The sequence below is a fragment of the Raphanus sativus genome, chromosome 7, assembly GCF_000801105.2.
Source record: "Raphanus sativus cultivar WK10039 chromosome 7, ASM80110v3, whole genome shotgun sequence".
In the NCBI taxonomy this organism is placed as follows: domain Eukaryota; kingdom Viridiplantae; phylum Streptophyta; class Magnoliopsida; order Brassicales; family Brassicaceae; genus Raphanus; species Raphanus sativus.
Window position 1 is genome coordinate 12,875,258 of NC_079517.1, and position 17,467 is coordinate 12,892,724.

Sequence of the window (17,467 nt, forward strand, 5' to 3'; positions counted from 1 at the left end):
AAAGTTAAAATAGAAAATAATAAACTAAAAGTCACAATTGTATCACGTGCAAGACATTTTCATCCAAGATTAAAGTCCCATAAAACCAAGTGTCATATTCTAATTGACACATTTAAAAAAAAACAAAAAATAAATATTTGGTTACATAAAGTATTCTAATTGACACATTTAAAAAAAACAAAAAAACACATCTGGTTACATAAATGACTTTTCTTAAGATATTGATATATTATTGTATTTTTTGTCAATATTGATATATTATTTTATAGATACTCAATTAAAAAACTTCATCCTTAATAATGGTCTCGTATTTATTGTTGGATTCTTAGAGTATGATTTTTAGCGTAATATAAGAATTGTTACTTAATTTTTAACTAAAAAATCTAAGAATCGTTTCTTAAATAAAATACTTAAGAGACGGATGGTTCTTATTTTTTCTTAGTTAAAGTTAAGAGACGATTTTTATATTACGGTAAGAACCTAAACTTAAAAACCCTGCAATAAACATAGCCAATTTGAACAGTGTACTAATTTCATAAGGAAAGAGATAAGAGAAGGGCTGATTCTCAACACTAGTTAAACATTTAAAATCGCACCTGTATAATCGGTAAATACTAAATACTCGTAATTGCAATGCCAACCCTTTGATTAGTACGGCCACGTAAGTGAAGAGAGAAAGAGATAGAAGAGGACGGGATGACCTTTTGGAGAAAAATGAGTAAATGCTCTTCGCTGCCTCTATTTGATCATACTACAGCCACGTAGAGGCATTAATCTTTTTTCTTTCAATATTTATTTGTTTGCTTCTTCTTTTTTTCTTTTTTTGCTAAAATCTGGAATATTTATTTATTTGTTGCGGTTAACTTTCATTGCCGTTAAACTTTTTAGATGTTGTATGTATCTTTGTTTGCTACATAAAAGCATTTTAAGGGTTGCGTTAAAGATAAAGTTAATGTTTTCACTAGGCATGGGCATTCGGGGTCCCAATCGGATTTCGGTTTTATCCAATCGGGTTTCGGTTATTTGGGTTTATCAAAATCAGCCCCATTCGGATTATTTAAAAATTTGGTTCGGGACCGGTTCGGGTTCTATCGGGTTCGGGTCGGGGTTAGTAAATCTTCCAAGAACCGGTACAACCCAATGTACTTTCGGGGTTGGGTCCCAATCGGGTCTTCGGTTTAAAAATATCTAATTTTTACTTATTTTGTAACCAAAACATAAGAAAATTCGGTTCTTCGGGTTTGAAATACCTAATTTGTAACTTTTTGTAACCAAAACATAAGTAAAATCGATTTAAAAATAAGAAATGAACATCAACCGTGATCATTCAAAATCAAACAAAAAGGAAACATATTTATTGATAAAAAGAAAACCAAATAAACGAAAGCATAAAACGAAAAACAACGTTCTCATGAAAAATATTGTTTAGTGAAAACAAAATCTAAATCTAAATATTTCAAGATTCAATAGCCACATTTAACCATCAATCTTCATGTAATAGTACCATCAACCTTCATGTAATAGATAATTATTTTAAATATTCAACATATATTAATGTATTTTGAATACATATTAGGAATTGAGATCATATTTGGTACAAGATCTTTTTGGGGTTTTGAATATTTCGGGTTCTATCGGATATCCATTTAGATTCAGGTTCGGTTCGGATAATACCCATAACCCGTAATACTATAAAACAAGATCCATTCGGTTTTTATGTCGGGTTCAGATCGGTTCGGATTCATTTTTATCGGATCGGATTCGGTTCGGATTTTCGGGTTCGGTTTATTTGCCCAACCCTAGTTTTCACATGTTCACTTCACATGGTAAAGAAGCAAATTAATTAAATTCTTAAGAAAACAAATATAAAATTGTGCGTTAGCGCTAGATTCGGTTTAAATACATGTGTATATGTCTTATTTCAATGCATATAGATCCACACTCTTTAATGAAACCACTCTTGTAATAAGGAAACAACAACAAAAAGAGCTAAAAGAGAAAGATCAATTTAAAGGAAAGGAAAGACTCTTTCAAGTTCAAAGTGACATTTTGAGAATACCCTCTTTGCAAAAATCCAATATTGGAGTCTTACTAGTTTTTATATAGCTTCCACATACACACGCACTATACCTATATATATATATACAGAGAGAGAGAGAGAGAAAGGAGAGGATCGTGAGCGTGTGCGAGTAGATATGGGTAGACCACCTTGTTGTGAGAAGATGGAGGTGAAGAAAGGACCATGGACTCCGGAAGAGGACATAATCTTGGTCTCTTATATCCAACAACATGGCCCTGGAAGCTGGAGATGTGTTCCTAGAAACACCGGTCTTGATCTTCATTTCTTTTTCTTATTTTTATTTTAACCGTATTAGCTTATATATATTAAAACATACATGTATACATGTTTTCAGGTTTGCTAAGGTGTAGCAAGAGTTGTAGACTTCGATGGACTAATTACCTTCGTCCCGGGATCAAACGAGGAAATTTCACTGAACATGAAGAGAAAACTATCATCCACCTCCAAGCTCTTTTGGGTAACAGGTATTTGAAAATATTCCTTTAGTTAAGTAATATTCTCCATTTTTATAGAAACTGTATACAAAATCTGACTTTTCTTGATTTAACTCAATATCGTCTCTGAAAATCAGATGGGCAGCAATAGCATCATATTTACCACAGAGGACCGACAACGATATCAAGAGCTATTGGAACACTCATCTCAAAAAGAAACTCAATCTGCAGCGTCAAAATGGTAACACCAACGACGAAAATACCAATATGACAGAGATGTCATCTTGTGATAACAACAACTACAACAACAGGAGAAGCGTCAACAAAGGCCAATGGGAGAAAAAACTTCAAACAGACATCAACATGGCCAAACAAGCCTTGTTCCAAGCCTTATCACTTGACCAAGCATATTCACCGATCACTCCCGTTCCCGACTCACCAAAGCCTCACGATCATCATTCTACCACCGCTATTTATGCCTCAAGCACAGATAACATCTCTAAGTTACTACAGAACTGGACAAGCTCGTCCTCTTTAATACCTATCACTTCATCACTCTCCAACAACCGGAGCTCAAGCACTGGTGAAGGAGTTCTTGATCATCACTCTTTGTTATCATCTAACTCGGAATCTGGATCAGTTGATGAGAGGTTGAATTTGATGACAGAGACAAGTACATTCAAAGGTGAGAGCAAATCAAACGTTGACATGGAAGCAACCACTAATGCTACTGATAATCATGGCACGTTGTCTTTGATCGAGCAGTGGTTGTTTGATGACCAGGGATTGGTTCAGTGTGATGACGATCAAGAAGATTAATTGATGCGTCGTTAGAGGGTAAAAATAATGGCAACAACTGTCAAGACTTTTCCTAAAACAACGTGGAGCAGTTCTATACTATTAACCATCAATCAAGATATATGATTGATACAATCATATCTTCTATTTATGTACATATGTATCTTGTATTTATGTACAAGAGTAGCTAGGGTATTCTACATAAATACAAGATACATATGTACATAAATAGAAGATATGATTGTATCAATCATATATCTTGATTGATGGTTAATATATACGTATACCAAGGGTAGGCAGTGTAGTGATCTTAGTGGTATTCAAAACAAGGTTGCGCTCTACGTACCGTAGTTCGAACCTTATTTATTACGAAATATATGGTCATGCCCGAGGAAAACAACCGCGGAGTCAAAAACATCACAAAGTATATTTACCTTTTTAGTGCCTCATTACGATAAAAAAAAAGTTCCTCATTATTTATTACTTTGTGGCTTACATAGCTTCTTGTCAAAATGGTACTCTTTACTTCTTCTATTTAATAAAATGTCATTTTTGAAAAATTTTCTTCTACACAAAAAGTTCACTTCAAATTTTCAATACAATATTACATACATTTTCAGTGACAAAAAAAAATATTACATACATTTTCAATTTAATATTAATTGCAAAATCCAGTGATCTTATGAACAGTTTTATTTATCTTAAACATTATTATTAAATAGATGTAATTATTAATATATATAATTATTAATACTTCTTTTAATTTATGTGAAAACGTCAAAATAAAGTTTTTATAAAAGGGAAAGAATATGAAACAGAGAGAATAAGTAACTACAATAAATGTAGTTTTTTGTTTCAAATATAACTAACCTTGTCATTTGTCAATACTTCAATTTCAGTCACTTATTGTAGTGTTTTTGAATTTGTTCCAGTAAAGAAAAACGAGACCTTGTTATCATGTAGACTTCTGAAACTTATAAAACTAGCCTGTGCGGCTGTGGCAATATCAAATTGAGTAGACCGACTCGTAAAGTTATAATCATTTTATCAAACAGAGAACTAAAATGTATCTAGAGAGAGAAAGAGTAACAAAACCATCTCTGGAAAAGTTCCAGAGAGAGAAAGTAGATCTGCTTTTGGCTCCGGCGTACGGCCGGCGCGTTAGCGTCCGTGCCGTCGCCGGAGACTTTCATCCTTCTGATTTTGTCTAGTCACCCTCCTCTTCTTCGTCTCCTTGTCATGACGGTCTTGTCGAAGCTCTGTCTCAGGCTTAACTGTCGCCGTTTACTCGGGGAGTACACCGACAGTGGTGGTTTTGTGGATGGAGTGACGACGCGGTCATGTGGAAGACGAGGCGTGGAGAAATCTGTTCGTCGTCTTTAGGGTTTTTTTTTCCGGGAGGCGGAGGCTTTACTAGCTCCGTCGCCGCCGGCTCTGGTTACCGGGAGGAGGAAGCTTCTTCAGCTTCTCTGTCGCCGGCTCTTGTTCCCGGGGAGTGAAGGCTTCCATAGTCTTACGCCGCCGGTCCTTAGTATCTCTATTTTCATTTGTCGGTTAGGGTTTGTGGTCCGTTCTTGGATCGGGATTGTGGCTTCGCTTGTGGTTATACGGCTCGCGGTTGTGCGGAGATGGATGAGCAGTCGAAGAGATCGATGAGGCTCTCCTAAGTAAAGAAAAGCGTGGAAGCTAAGAGATGGTTTCGGTTGGAGGCTCGCCGGTATTTCGAGGAGATCCGACGTTACAAGTTGAGATGGGGTGGAGACGGCGGCGGTTCGTAGAGGAGGCGGTCAAGTCGAGGCAGATCGGACGAGTGGAGTCCCGAGGTGAAGATCGCAAACGCGATTGGGCCTCCTTGACGCGTGGGCCTGCTTGAACCCGTCTGGTTCCGTTTGGTTTGGGGCGTAGGTCCGTTTGGTTTGGTCTTGTGGGCTCTGGTTTGTGGGCTTTAAGCTTTGTACCTTTTGGTTTGAGACTTTGTAATTTCTGGGCTCGGCCCGTTTGATTATTATTATAAATTCCTTGACGAAAAAAAAAAGAACTAAAATGTATCTACACCACTTCCACTGAAGGGATCAGTGGGGTCGGATCAACAAAACTCATGGCCGCTGGGGCCGGACCGACTCATAATCATTAATAAATCGTTATCGTAATTAATTAAAACATAAGTTTTGATTTGATTTAGTCCGTTTAAAATTATTTGGTTAATAATAAACCAATTAACACCATACAATATGGGTAACTAAATTTTGAGCTACCGATACGAGGAAAAATTAATTTAAAATTATTAATCCATGGAGAAATAAGTTTATATGTTTTAAATCAAGAAAATTTGGTAGAGAATCACAGTTTAGTGGAAATCTGATGATATATAATAGTTTTCATGTAGAAATAGATCGTTGATCCATCATAATACTATGAAATAGATAACATTGATTTTCTATTATACAGTTTGTTCCATGCAGATTATTTTTTGTGATTCCATATCGGTTATTTTAACAAAAATTACAAATTTTTGTGATTTAAAAAAAAACTCAAGGATACAAATTATTAATTGCGAGTATTTAAATATGTCTAATTGCTATTGGTTGTAGTTATTAGTGATCTTTGAAGTTCAATTAGGATACAAATTTTCTATTTGTAGTTTAGGATACAAATTTTCTATTTTTATTAGTGATCTTTGAAGTTCAATTACTGTAGATTGAAAAATATCTAGTGTGATTAAATAGTATAGAAATATTAATAAGTAATTTTTTATTAATTTTATATGCATAAAATATTTAAAATAAACCGGTCAATCTACAGTAATTGAACTTCAAAGATCACTAATAAAAATAGAAAAATAAGCAACAATTTATCCAATTGTCTTAAAATAAATTAGCAACAAATTATCCAATTTGTGGACTATTACCAGCAAGCAGCAGCAATCTTGGATATGGAAAGCTTTGCTATCGCTGCGCCCTCTTGCTCGTGCCTTCATTGGATGTGAGGCGAGCAACGTTTGACTGCAAGCAACTGTTGTGATGATTGGCTGTCATTATCATTCTCCGCCCATCTATCTATATTATTAAAAGAGAAGTACCCATATAAAATACCCCTTATTTTTCACTTTTATTTACAATAGTATGCCACTGACATTAAATAATATTTCCTATTTTAATGTTGTCTTTTCCACTTCAATTAATGTGTTTTCCAAATTAAACTTAAACTAAATACAAAATTAAATAATCTTTCATATTTTAATGCTTTGTCTTTTCCACTTATATTAATGTGTTTTCCAAAATTAAATTTGAATTAAATACACTTCATTAACTTCTCCATTAAATCAATGTCAAATTCAAAAAAATATATTTTTATTAGGCAAACGATTCTGGAAATTATAATATCAACTCTTCATTTAAAAAATTTGAACGAAAAAGTATTAGCAAATTTAAACCGAAACTAGATAATATCCAAACTTGGTATCTAGAGAACCATAACCAAACCTTATCCGAACGAAATATTTTGGATATTCGAATGTATTTAAATCATATTTATTAACTTTAATATGTTAGCTATTTTCGAATTAATATCTAAGATATAAGCTATTTTAAGTTGTTTAAAATATTTGAAATATAAAAAAAATCAAAAGTTAACATTTAAAGTAGATAAACAATAATCAAAACATCAAAAATACTTAAAATATATATTTATTCTTCATCCAAATATTCAAGTTAAACCTATTTTTAATTTTTAATTTAGGTACTTTGGCTTTAGATTTAGAGAAATTTAAAGATATATAAATTTTGAAAATTTAAAAATAGTTTAAACGGGTTATCAAATCCGCAAAGATCTGAATCAAACCGGAACCAGAGGTTATAAATACTCGAATAGAGTTAGAATCTTTAAACTAAAAAAACTCAAATCCGAATAAATTTTAACCGAATTCAAGTGGATACCCAAATATTCACCCCTATCTTAGTCAATATAAAATGATCAAATATTACAAATATACTATTTAGTATAAATAAATAAAAACTAAAACTAAAAATTAATACCCGTGCGGTCGCACGGGTCAAGATCTAGTTTATTATATTAATTTAGAGTTCTGTTTTTGTTGACTGATAAAAAAATATCATTTGAATTTTAAATCGTCTAACAAAAAAAATATGTAACAATTTAAAACATTAAAAATAAATGAATCGTTTGTAACATGTAAGTGGCAGTAAATCTTTCAAAAGATCTTTAAGTATATTTTAATCCTATTGGAATAATTAAAATACAGTTTGACCAAAAATAAATTAAATACCGCTATAATCTATATGACACTTTTGATAAGACCCTTTTTTAGTTACTCGATATCTACTTATTAGTACTAACACGAAAGAAAACCTAAAACACACATACTAAAACAACTGAAACTATTCTATTAATTATTTGAGGTAGAACTCAGTTATTGAAATCATTGTTCTTATCCCAACTACTTTGATTCACAATTTCTGTTTAGCAAAATGACGTTAATTTGAGACAAACGGATCAGAAGATGGTGAATGGAGAATCATAAGATGTAGAGACCAACAGATCCACACACTCAATTTTTGTTGGTTAAGGACACTTTGCTTATCTAAAGTTCTTTTATGCATTTAAACAAATACTTTGATGCGTTAAACATCATAACTCAGAAACTAGGTGATCAATAAAATATCATCATTAAGAACAACTATGGAGAAAGAACCATATGATACATCTCAAATCTAACTACCATAAATCAACAAACCATGAAATCCTTTTACAAATCCTAAAACTCAATTGCACAGCTACTCAAATATTGAAGAAGAAACAAAATGATTATATATAAAGAACCAACAAAGTTTAATACAAAGAACCATATGATACATCTCAAATTTCTCTCTAAAAACCTGCTACAAACTAAGAAAATGAAGCATAGACCATAAAAAAAAAGAGTTTTGTGGGTATTTATACATTCGGGTCAAAGCAGGTCTTCATCTTCAGGTTCGGGTCAAATTAGGTCGAAAAGCTTTGTGCATGGGGTCGGTCGATCTAGTATTTGGATGATCGATCTAGTGTTACAAAAACGTCAAAGAGCGGTCGATCTGGTGCCCTTGGTGATATTTCTCCATTTTTTTCCTTGGATCGATTGATTCCAATAACAAGGATCACTGATCTGGTGTCAAACTGACAGTAATTGAATTTATAGATGGATCAATTTGTTACCTTCGGAAAATTCTTGATATTGTGATCTGGATCGATCGATCTATGGCCCAAATCGACCTATATGTTCCTCATCTCTTGGTCGGGATTCCTTTAAGCTCAAGAATCCTGTCTAGTCTTGTGTTTTTCTGCTAAATGAACATATACCCACCCAGGAAAAAACATAAAAATACAAAAAGACCAAAATGCATAGTAAAATCCACTATTTCCCAAACAAATCCAAAGCAAAAACTGATAAATGACCCTCATCAGCATGCACTAAATAAACTCGAATAAGCTAATTATAGCTTAACTAGAATGATGTTGAGAGTTAAGCTGACAGGTTAGTACACATCAGTCATATTTACATATTTTTGAAGTCTTTTCGAGTGAACCAGCTGAAGATGATGCTAACAATTCTGAAGATTCTAAAACTGAAAATTTATTGGTGGCCAGTGACAGAGCTACCGTTAATAGCATGTGGATCAAATGACCCATATGAAAAAATTTTAAAGAAAATTTTACATATATTATTTGCATAAAATCTAAAAGAATAAGCTTGTCGACCCTCTTGTAAAATGCAAATATTATCATTTTGATCCATGTGATATAATTTTCTCCCTCCGCCACTGTTGGTGCCACAGACTTTTTCAACTACAACCATAGATGTGAATGGTGTAGTATAATGAGCAGTATCAGCCAGAGCATCTACAACAGTATCTGTCAGGTCTGTAGTTCCTATCTACCTTGTATTAACATTTTGAAGCAAAAAATAAATACACAACTAGTTCTGCTATTATCAACTTCTAGTGCTCATATGCACGACCGGTTAAACTAGGTAAGAGTAAACTGAAAATCAAAAATTTAAATTCACCTTGAATTAATATCTGTCTTTATTTTGTCTTAATAAATAAATGCACACACTGCATGCTTTGAGCACTTTCTATGAATCGAATAGTTTTTAGAGAGGCATAAAACAAAGAATGTGAATGGAGATTAAAAGGACAGAAGCATGTGATCTTTAAGGGCGGGCCTTTGGATATCACATCGATCCCATGTATCAAAAGGAACTCATCTTCACTTCAATCATTTTCTCAAACACATCTCTCCATTGTTAGATAAACCAAAGGTTTCTTTTCGCTGTCTTGGTCCACAGCTGGTTTTGTTCATTTTGGCCCCTTTAGATTTTGTTTATCTTCAATAGGGATAATATTTTTTAAAAATAATTGCATTGTCATTCCAATGTATATCCTAGCTTCTTTCATCATGAACCCCTTTTATTTTAAAATTTATTTACATATATTTAACTAGTAAATGGTCATTGAAGTTGAACTAGAAAACTTGAGAAGAACTTGAGTTTAGAATTATTTTAAGGAACACAAATATAAAGAAAAGCCACTAACCATGGACTTATAAGGTTTTGAATGGGCACCAGGGCTCTGCACATCGGTCCATTAGTAAGAAAAAATAATTAACCAAAAGAAAAAGATAGTCCTTAGTGATAATCATGATAATTAGTGAGTGGGTCTTCAAAACGTTGCACATTTACGAAAGAGCCAATCATCAACCAAAAATGCCGATTGTTCACCCAAATAAAACCAATTTGACTTGTTTTTTAAATAATATTATCATTGGCTTCTGAATGACGATTGATTTGCCATTAATGGGCCTTCACCAATCTCAACTTCAAGCTCTCCATGACAATTGCATGCCACCTAATCGATAAGATGTTCCGATATTTTATTTGGCACTCTTTAAATTATTTTTTCTCTGGTTTTAGTTTTTTTTTTTGGTCTAATCTCTGGTTTTAGTTTCATAGACTTTCAAGCTCTCCAGAAGAGAAGAAAGAGACGAATCCTAATATATACTGCATTAACTTTGTGCCAGCATACTCGAAGTTCGCTTATGTAATATTTTGCATCAAAAAGAGTTATGTTATGTTTAGGAATGGCATTATTTCAACCCTTCGTAATTTGAGGAACCATTAAACTCCTTCCGCATACAAAATACTGATATTAATAAATCTTTTGTTTTTGTATTTGAAGGATTAGCTTTTTAAACTTTAGTTAACATATTTCGTTTTAAAACTAAAATCTAAAAAACTAAAAATAAGAGTGGTATAATTTTATTGAAATTCAAGCAAAACTAAAAAAAGAACCTTTTGTGCACAGCTTAAAGAAAAATTATAAATCAATAAATCACAGTGTGTATTTAATTTTTATTAATATGTCTACAAATTCTAAAACATCAACTTTTTAATTACATAAGGACTATATGATTATTTAGTTGTTTTGTAGTAATAGTATTCAATCCGTTTTATATATAATGTTTTCAAAATTTTGTTGTTCAAAATTTTAAATGTAGTGACATTTTTATGCTAACTTTAACTTTCTTAAAACTGTTTATCCAATTATGTTTTAAACCTATTTTACGTTAGTTGAAGTTTTTTAATTTGTATTTTGAATGTTTTTGAAAAAGAAAATCTTAATTTTTGTGCTTATAGTAATAAAATAAATATTATTCGAATCATGTGTCAAGTTTTATTTGTTTTGTCAAAATTTTCAACTACAATCCTATAGTATTAACTTTACGTTGCAATAACAACAATCTTAAAGACCACGCATATATTTCAGTAAAACTGGGGAAATTGTAGGACACGGTACTAATTTTGATTAGAAATTCGTGTAATTCAGGATCATAAGACTTTGTATACGCGAGATTTTTGGTCAAGACATGCTGCAACTTAACTAACTTAAGTCTTTAAAAAAAAACTTAGCTAACTAAAGTTTTTAAAAAATAGCAAAAGCAATGTCTCCTTGCATAATATGGATTCTAAACATTCATGATAATAATCCTACCTTTTATTTTTGCTCAAGACAATAGATAAAAAATGTTGGAATATAAATATAAAAGCCTTTTCGTTTCATATAATAATAATAAACTAATGTGGTCTTTTCCAACAAATTCGAGTGCCCAGTTAGATGATGGCAAAAGCAGCCAATACACATTTTTAATCACAAAACAAAATATTTTTTCCATGGCCATAGATTTACATAATATTTAATTGTAGTTGCTTCGGCATCTTCTTTTGATTCTATAAAAATGAATAATTTGACCCAAAAAACCATTAACCTAGACGATAAGAAAACATGATCCGATATGTGGACCGTTTGTGATATAAAAGAGATTACGTGCATTATTCTACAAAGAAATGTCTTGTTTTCAAACACGTGTATTATAACTATATGTGGAATTAGATTCAAGAGGCCAACATAAATGGAATTAGATTCAACTATCTCCGAGCTAAGTATCTGATCCATCCATCCGGCTACCATCTTCAGCATCGTCATATTTCCAGCTCAATTAGTCTCTTATTGCTATTGATCTCCATTACATAGATGTAAAATACAACTTTTTGTGATAAAGTTACATGTAAGACGATTTTTGTGAGGTCTATATATTAACATTTCCTGAAACTTAATTGAAAGAAAATATCTTATGTTATATATACATTTTCGTTTCATTTCAAGTTTCATTTCAAGTTTCAACAATCTTTTAAAAACACGTTTAAGCTTTAGAGGTTCAGTATTCAAAGAAAAAAAAAAGAAGAGAGAAGGCTGCAGACATGTATTGGAACTTGTTGACGAATTTTAAAACTAAGTTCTGTACTATAAAAACAAGAGGCATCTTTTGCAAATTATATCATATATAGTGTGATGTACTGACACATGCTTCTTACCAGTGATATACTGAATTGTGATCCTATAAACTTGACAATGAAGTAAATAAATCCAATATCATTCTCCAAGTTATAAAAAAGTTATAGTTTATATCCTGTAAAAAGATTACTCATAAATATGAAGTTCATATTATGAACTATATTAACAACCCAAAAGCTAAATTTGTAACAAATTAAATATTGTTTACATCACAGACAGAATTATATACAATACTTTAAAAATTAAATACAAGACCGGCAGTTTTTGAGCTGTTGATATACACATCAATAACCATATACAAATATATCACTTCACCTTTAAAATTCAATCGATAAAATCCAAATCACAGAAAGATTATAAAAAAAAGGTTGAATCATGGAAAAATCAAGCATTAGGTGGAGAGTACTCACAAACAACCTCCATATTCACTTCCTTCCGGTGAAAACTCCGGTGACAACCACAAGCGGCGCAGCTCAAAGCATCAACGGTTCCTTCTTCGCCGGCGGCCATAAACTCACGGCAACCGTCGACTGCATAACCTCCGATGTTAGCAGCGTGATTCTTCTGACACTCCACGTAACGGATGTTACCAGTCGCCGATGAAGAAGTAGTAGTCCAAGACGACGACGCGTTGGAGTTCCTTGATCTTTGCTTTATTACCACTTGTCTCTTCTTCATCACGATCTGTGAAACCCTAGTTTTTTTTCGATTTATTATCCTTGAAATTGGAAGTGGCTCTTTGGTCATACGAAAGACTCCTTAATGAAAAAGAAGTGAAGACTAGATGGTGTGTACCAGCCCCTTTTATAAATTAGTTAGGCATGTTATATTATCTAACCCTAAAGGGAGTGAAGACTCTTATTTTGTAATTATATTTATGATTTAATTATATACAACTAATAAATATATTAATATATTTTTAGTGATTAGAAGGTTATAAACTTTTAGCCATACATACATGAAGAGGAAAAAAAAACATTTTAACTCGATTTAAGCTTATTATTGACTTTCAAGATTCGTATAGAATAATATATGTTTAAATTAACCGACCAACTTGCGTTAGTTATATAGATATATAGGAGTAACTATTATATGTAAAAGACTTTCAAATTGGTTGAAATAATTCATTTACTGCACACTGTAGTATATTGCTGTATATTATTCAGTGACGCTATGTTTTTTATTGAAATATAAATGAAATCGTATATGGTTAAGCTTACAGTAGTACAGTGTATATTGTTAGGACGATATTCTTTCTCTTCCATTATTTTCACCCTACTGACATGTACAAACGCGACATAGTTTACTATGGTCTTCGTTGTTCGAATAATTGAATACAATATTAACAGTGCTACTGTGCTAGTGACATAGTGAGATAGAAAAACAGGTGAAATAACACATTGATGTTCAAGTCCCAAGTGATAATATCTGGAGTTGATTCATACCAATACCATGATACCACTACACAAGAAAGCCTAAGTGGAACAAATATAACAAATTTAGTAGCCAGCCTTGATTTACCGTCGAGATCACGTGCAATGCATCATTGTATACAGATAACTGATTAAATTATTCGAGTAAATAGAATTAAATGCGAATCCAACTCGGTCCAGCGGACTTGCTCCCAGCAAGAGACAATGACAGGTTAACATTGGAATGCAATCACATTTCCCATCACCTTTTCTTTTATTCCAAACTTGCTGAATATGTATATTATGTTTGTAAATTACATGAATAAGAATAAATACTACGTCTATAGATACATTGCTTTTTTTGTTTAACACCATACACATACTATATCTTATGTTAAGAGCATCCTCATCAATAAGTTCTAGGAATTGTTCTCAACTTAAAAGAAAAAGAAAAATTAGATTAAAATAGGAGAGTGAAGGAGAAATGTTCTCTTTTATGAGTTATGAGAACACTTCATCATATGTTGAGAACACACATGTCCTTTAAGTAAGTGATATTTTGTTAAATAAAAAATAGAATGTAATTATATATTAGTATTTTGATTTTATTGAGAACACTTTGTAGAACTTATTGATGATGATGCTCTAACAGACTGATTATTCTCTTTAGGTATTTGTTAAATTAATAAGACATAACTGATAAATAATACGAAAAAGTCTAGTTATTTGTTAGATAACTACAATCCCTCGTGTGCTATGTTGAATTCTGTAAGAAAATATAGCAAATGGCTATTCAATTAAAAATGAACTAAACAATTAAATAGCTTCGATATTGTAGAGAATAAACGAAAAATGTGAAACAAGAGATATGATTTCCATGACAGATTTATGGTTTCTAATCGAATATATTAATACTTACTTAATTGGTCAAATTGACTTCTTTACAACGTGAGCCAACAAAGAAAGCCAACAAATATGGTTCCCACTTGACATACAAAAGTCAGTCGAGTGTGAGCATCGACTTTTTAATTCATCTTGCTCGTATTATACTAAATAATTATTTTCTTGAAACTTTGATTACTAAATAAGTATTGTTTATAGAAGGTTTTCAATATAAATATAGGTGAAAGTGTTACAGTATGAACAATTTACAAACTAAAAATAACAATAAAGAGACTTGAAAATGATAAAAAAAAATACAAATGAAATAGAAGTTTTTATTCACTAATTTATTTTTCAGGAATCGTTGCTCCTGCCTTGATAACTGGTTATAATAATATTAACTTATTAAAATTATTTCTGTAATTAATTTTATACAAATTTACGTGAGAGTAAAACATTAAAAAAAAAAACTGATTTCTCAAGAGGTGCACATAATCATTTCTAGATGTCTTAAGTAACAAAGAAAAAAAAAACAGATTTCCATGAATTTTGAGATTAATCTTGATTTCAGCTTGGAATCAGTGCCGGCCGCCCTTGGTAGAAGCAAATGGAGCAGCTGCTTCCTGTCTTTTGTTTTATAAATCATTTTTGCCACAAGGGGTTGCTGGTTTACACTAACCTATCAGTAATCAGAATTCCTTGATATATCAACAACCAGGGTTCGAACCTCTCAGTCAGATTTTTTTTTTCTTTCTATTTTAAATTTTTTTCTTTTTAAAAATGACCAATTTTTTTGTTTGTTTCTGGTCTTTAAATTTTTAGGACCGGCTCTGCTTGTAATTCAATCAACTAAAAAAAAGTTGGAACACGTATATACCTTATTCAGGTCAATGTACAATATTTTAGTTTGATAAGCTAAATTTAGAATTATAGTACATTTTACTCAATGGCTTAAGAATTTTTTTTTGCCACAATATGCTTTACAAATGCAGAAAATATACTTTGAGTTAGTTCAGCTGTAAGTTGTAAGTACCTACCGGAAACAAGTGGACAAAAATACTATCGGAAATATATATTCAGCTAGTTGTAGTGGATGATATGTGTAGTGTGCTTACTGCTACCCAAATAATACGATCGAAAATGAAAGATGAATTAATTATAATTGTGCACAGAATTATAGCTCAATATACCTGATTTTTACCGTTAGGAATTTGGTTTGTACGTACCTTTGAATTATACCGTTAGTGTAAAACCATTTTGCTTTGTACTCACCGACCACAGAAAACACAACAAATATTAGATCAAGAACTTGTCATAATTACCGATTAAAGAAACATAATTGAGGTATTAAAAGCCGAAGATCACGGAAGAATGTCACGAAGTTGATTTGTCAATTGACTAGATAAAGCAAACAGTTCTTAATCAATCTTTGACGACCACTTTGGTGTTATTTTCGCCTATTAATTAGGAAAGTGTGTTTCATACTGCAACTATAAACTTGTATGAGAAAAAAATAAAATGTTTTCTTTCTTTAAATGAATCTTTATTAACCAGAATGAATAAAAAATTATGGTAACAATTATAGTAGAAAAATGATGTTTCCCGATAGGACATCATCAATGCAACTGATAATTTACTGTAAAATAGAGTGAAAAATGCTATCATAAACAAAAAATATTATTCTATAAATAAAGTAATATTTTTTGTTTATTTATAACTGCATTTCTATTTCATTTTACAATAAATTATCTCGTTAGATTGGAAATGGTCATAGTAAAGATCGTCATGTCGAGCTGATTTAGTAAATTAATTTGGAATTAAGATTTAGGACTGCTTTTTAATTTAAAAATGGAGTCATATAGATGGATTCAAGGTAGAGAGGTGAGGGGTTATGTTGAAAGGACTCTTATGTCTCTCACCAACCGTGCCCTACTCGTGAAATTAAGAATCATATAAACCCCTAAAATCAACTTATTTGATTCAATATGTTGTCGTTTTCGTCATTAACTTTTGATTAGTATGAAGGTGAGACTAACAAGTTATCTATAATTTTATGTTAGTTTTAGACTGCTTTTATTATTCTCAAAATGTCACAATGATAAACTACCAGCATCAGTAAAAATTGAATAACTATAGAATGTTTATGGTCAATATTTCTGCATATGAAATTTTTTCACAATGCCTAGAGCATGTCCAATTTTATTTTTTTTTGAATAAAGTTTGGAGTAAAATGCTCTGTAACTCTATTTTTACAGCAAAGTACAGAAATTATTACTTTAGAAATAAATTTATAACTTTTATTTCTATATTATTAATTTTACTTTAAAATAGAATATAGTTAGAATAAAATTCAACTATAATAATGAGTTGTTTCAGTTTAAAACAAAAATATAATAATACATTAGCAATGTTCTGGGATATGAGTGTAAAGGACGAATACATATAGGCTGCAATTTGTGGAATGATATAATGTGAAATGTTTTATTCCATTAATGATATAACTCTTTTAACAATTTGTCTCAAATAAATAGAATAATCATCCCATCAATCAAGCAAGAAAATAAATAAAATGTTAAATAAATTATTTACTACTCTTTTTGTTTATAAAGAGTGTCACTTTGATATTATGGTTAAAATTTATATATGTTCTTATAAATTACATCTATTTAATTAATAGAATTTTTGATAATAAACTTATTTATAATATCAATGCTTTTGTAGTAAATATTTAGTTTTAGATAAATATTAATTGGATTAAAATTTTAAAATAATATTTTAATGTAACAAAAAGTGTCAAATAACACTCTTAATAAACAGAAAATTTTGATCCTAAATGAATAGAATAGAAATATTCCATTTTTATCCTACTATTTTTTTAATAATGTTTTAACTAAAACTATATATATTGAAACATATGAGATATAGACTTCCTCTGTTTCGCAAATAGTGTATTTA

The 17,467-nt window shown here is 31.2% G+C and overlaps 2 protein-coding genes across 2 annotated transcripts; one reads left to right on the forward strand and one right to left on the reverse strand.

The window, feature by feature from the left end:
• The first annotated feature begins 1,958 nt into the window (after positions 1–1,958).
• On the forward strand, positions 1,959–3,406 carry LOC108815929 (transcription factor MYB96-like). Its single transcript, XM_018588465.2, has 3 exons — positions 1,959–2,328; positions 2,415–2,544; positions 2,652–3,406. The coding sequence occupies exons 1-3, from the start codon at positions 2,196–2,198 to the stop codon at positions 3,331–3,333; spliced, it is 945 nt and encodes a 314-aa protein (XP_018443967.1). The 5' UTR covers positions 1,959–2,195; the 3' UTR covers positions 3,334–3,406.
• A 9,012-nt stretch (positions 3,407–12,418) lies between these two features.
• On the reverse strand, positions 12,419–13,004 carry LOC108816252 (mini zinc finger protein 1). The gene has a single exon (XM_018588825.2). It carries the CDS (start codon positions 12,963–12,965, stop codon positions 12,603–12,605), a length of 363 nt encoding a protein of 120 aa, XP_018444327.2. The 5' UTR covers positions 12,966–13,004; the 3' UTR covers positions 12,419–12,602.
• Positions 13,005–17,467: the final 4,463 nt, after the last annotated feature.

What these genes read in the sequence shown, in the direction of transcription:
- LOC108815929 (XM_018588465.2), top strand. Translation starts at nt 2,196, where the DNA reads ATGGGTAGACCACCTTGTTGTGAGAAGATGGAGGTGAAGAAAGGACCA. An exon ending in ATGTGTTCCTAGAAACACCG is followed by an intron (nt 2,329 to 2,414) that starts GTCTTGATCTTC and finishes ACATGTTTTCAG; the next exon opens with GTTTGCTAAGGTGTAGCAAG. An exon ending in CAAGCTCTTTTGGGTAACAG is followed by an intron (nt 2,545 to 2,651) that starts GTATTTGAAAAT and finishes TCTGAAAATCAG; the next exon opens with ATGGGCAGCAATAGCATCAT.
- LOC108816252 (XM_018588825.2), bottom strand. Translation starts at nt 12,965, where the DNA reads ATGACCAAAGAGCCACTTCCAATTTCAAGGATAATAAATCGAAAAAAA.